The sequence below is a fragment of the Acomys russatus genome, chromosome 13, assembly GCF_903995435.1.
Source record: "Acomys russatus chromosome 13, mAcoRus1.1, whole genome shotgun sequence".
Taxonomy (NCBI): domain Eukaryota; kingdom Metazoa; phylum Chordata; class Mammalia; order Rodentia; family Muridae; genus Acomys; species Acomys russatus.
The window spans coordinates 64071628-64074335 of NC_067149.1; the positions used below are offsets into that span (position 1 = coordinate 64071628).

The window sequence follows — 2708 nt, forward strand, 5'->3', positions numbered from 1 at the left end:
CAACCCTAATTCCCAAGCCCATTATTTGTGAGATCCTGTATCTTCTCACCCCAAACTGACCTCCCTCCAAAAAGGACCACGCATTCTCATTAGTGCTTCTTGTCTCAGACAAAATACTCTTTCCATATACAGTCTTTTTTTTTGTAATTTAAATACATTTATTTATGTGAGAAAAACATCTGAACACCAGGTACAGTGTGATCGATCCACAATGATCCAAGGATGTCATGACTCATCTGGAAGCACTCTCGTGCAGTCTGTATGAGAAATTCCACGTGAAGGATCAGCTGAACCATTTATTAAAATTCATAAAGCCATCTGAAGCCAAATAGGATAAAATATGCAATGACCATGATACAGTAGTAAAAATACAATATCAAATACTCCTACTTGTGAGTTATAAACTACAATATAAACAAATAGGCTCCTTTTAAAAATGAAAAAATATTTCTATTACAGCCTCATTTGAAGCACTTGCAATTAGATGCAGCTTTGTGCATTTTACTCTTAATAGCCAGCGAGGAAACACCTTCTTGAGTAACTGTTTCTCCATCAGTGCTCTGAAGTACATAGTCACATATACAACTTCAGATAGAAAATGATGATCAAAGCTTGGAGCATCTTCCTATGTGGTTAGATTTTGGTATATCTGAGAAAAAAGAAGTGAGGACATAAAGAAGCAACATGGTTCTTCTAGAGCAAGGAGGCGGTCTCAGTCCACAGAATGGACTCTCCATTCAGATTTCAAAATGCATGGTCCGGAAGCTGAGTTCCTTCCAGTCAGGGAGCTACCAAGGATGAAGGAACTGAGCAGGAGGAAAGTGTGAACTGACTACAGAGATGATCACTGACAAAACACGTTCCTAGACAGCCTGGGTCCAATTCAGGGCCAGGGCTATCAATATGGTGTGTGCTCACTGAACTGCACACATGGAGCTCCGAGGTGGGTTAACAGTTCTTGACATGGGCTCTTGGTTGTAGTTTACAATATCTGCCTTCACCACTCTCTGCACTATTGTACAGAACAGACTCTACTCTGAGAAGAGCTGGGGTGTTGATTCTCTTCTTCCGGGTACTTGACTATTCCTGCCCTGACAATATGCTGTGACTGTTCTATCTCTGCTTTGTTTAATTTGATTCCCAGGATTTCTGCCGCAACTTTCTGAAAACACAGGAAGACAGAGTTTCCAGTCTTGGCTGAAACGAAGTGACTACTAAAACCATTTTCCTGGCAAAATCGTAAGTGTTTATCAGGTTTTACTGTTCGCATATGCTCCAAGTCAATTTTATTGCCCACTAAAGCAACCAAGGGCTGAGTTTCCGACTCTTCACTCACTGTCTTGACCACAGAATACCAATCTTCTAAATTCTCAAAGATCTGGTAATTTGTAATGTCATATACCAAGAGGATTCCCTGTGCTCCATAGATGTATTTATCCAACATCTTGCCACCTATTGTCTGCCCTCCTATATCCCAAACTTGAAGAGTAACATTCAAATTTCCTGGTAAAGTAATCCTTCTCAAAAAGAAATCCAGTCCTATACAGTCTGCTTGTACTGTTTTCCAAAAGTCTCTGGAGTAAAACACGTAGCTAAGGAGGTCTTCCCGGAGGTGCCGTCCCCCAGCACGACGATTTTCAGTTGCCGGTCCTGGCTCTCCTCTTCAGAGTCTGACATGGTGTCCTGGGATGCTGGCCCACCCTCAAGGTGGAGGACGGGAAGGAGGACCCACCCTCAAGGTGGAGGACGGGAAGGAGGAGACCTCCGGGGGCGGGGGTGAGAAGACCAGCAGGCACTATGAATGGGCCCCTGCCCCGGCGTCTCCTCAGGCCTGAAGGAACCCAGGGAGAATCACGCATCCCCTCTCCTCCTCCCCTCTCCATATACAGTCTTATCCTCTCACCCTCAATGTGTATTGTAGGGACACACACACACACACACACACACACACACACACACACACACACACACACACACACACACACACACGGTATACAGCTTAAAGCTGTTGGCCTTTTGCTGGGGCGGTCTCTCAGCTACTAACTTATCCCAACTTCTCAGTACTCCATCTCTCTCTCTGCGGTTCTCTCTGCCTACCTTCATGCTCTGGTCAGTCTTCCTTCTGCTTCTGCCCATGTCTGACTGTGTCTCTGTCAGCCATGAAGTTCTGTCCATACTTCCTGACCCAGCTCAGGCCATCAGCACTTTATTATGCAAAAAAGCCACATTTCTTACTCAACTGTAGGCTATAAAGGTCACCTTCACAATGGCAGCCTGCTTGGTTTTTAAATCAGGTGAGGAAGTTATATATCCTATTAGTCTGGCCTTGCTGCTTTCAAATAATAAGAAAACATTTTTTCATAGCCAGAAAAAATACAGTATTTGTGGGTCAGCCCAACATTTTCTCCCCCTTTTAGTTAAAAAAAAAAATGGCTTTGTCTCTAACAACAGTAAACTGTATACAATAAGAGCAATTATGAGAACTATCAGGGTAAGAATTCCGTTCACAATGTCCAGTCTGTTTGCATCTGTCAACTTTGGAAAAAGTGCTCCACTATCTATCCTATCTTGGTGAGTCCAAAGGGCTGTACCTTAAATCACTTATCTACATTTAAGCTTTCACATCCACTAATCTTTACATCTTGAGTTTACCATTAAAATATCTTCTTAGATCATAAAACACTTTCTTAGATCCTAAACAACTTAAA

General features: G+C 42.8%; 1 protein-coding gene across 1 annotated transcript; it reads right to left on the reverse strand.

Annotated features, from left to right (window-relative positions):
- Positions 1-638: 638 nt before the first annotated feature.
- LOC127197597 (ras-related protein Rab-28-like) lies at positions 639-1721 on the reverse strand. The gene is given in 3 exon segments (XM_051155542.1): positions 639-1007; positions 1097-1543; positions 1546-1721. Coding segments are annotated over 3 exon segments (672 nt in total). The 5' UTR covers positions 1678-1721; the 3' UTR covers positions 639-914.
- Between the last annotated feature and the right edge of the window lie 987 nt (positions 1722-2708).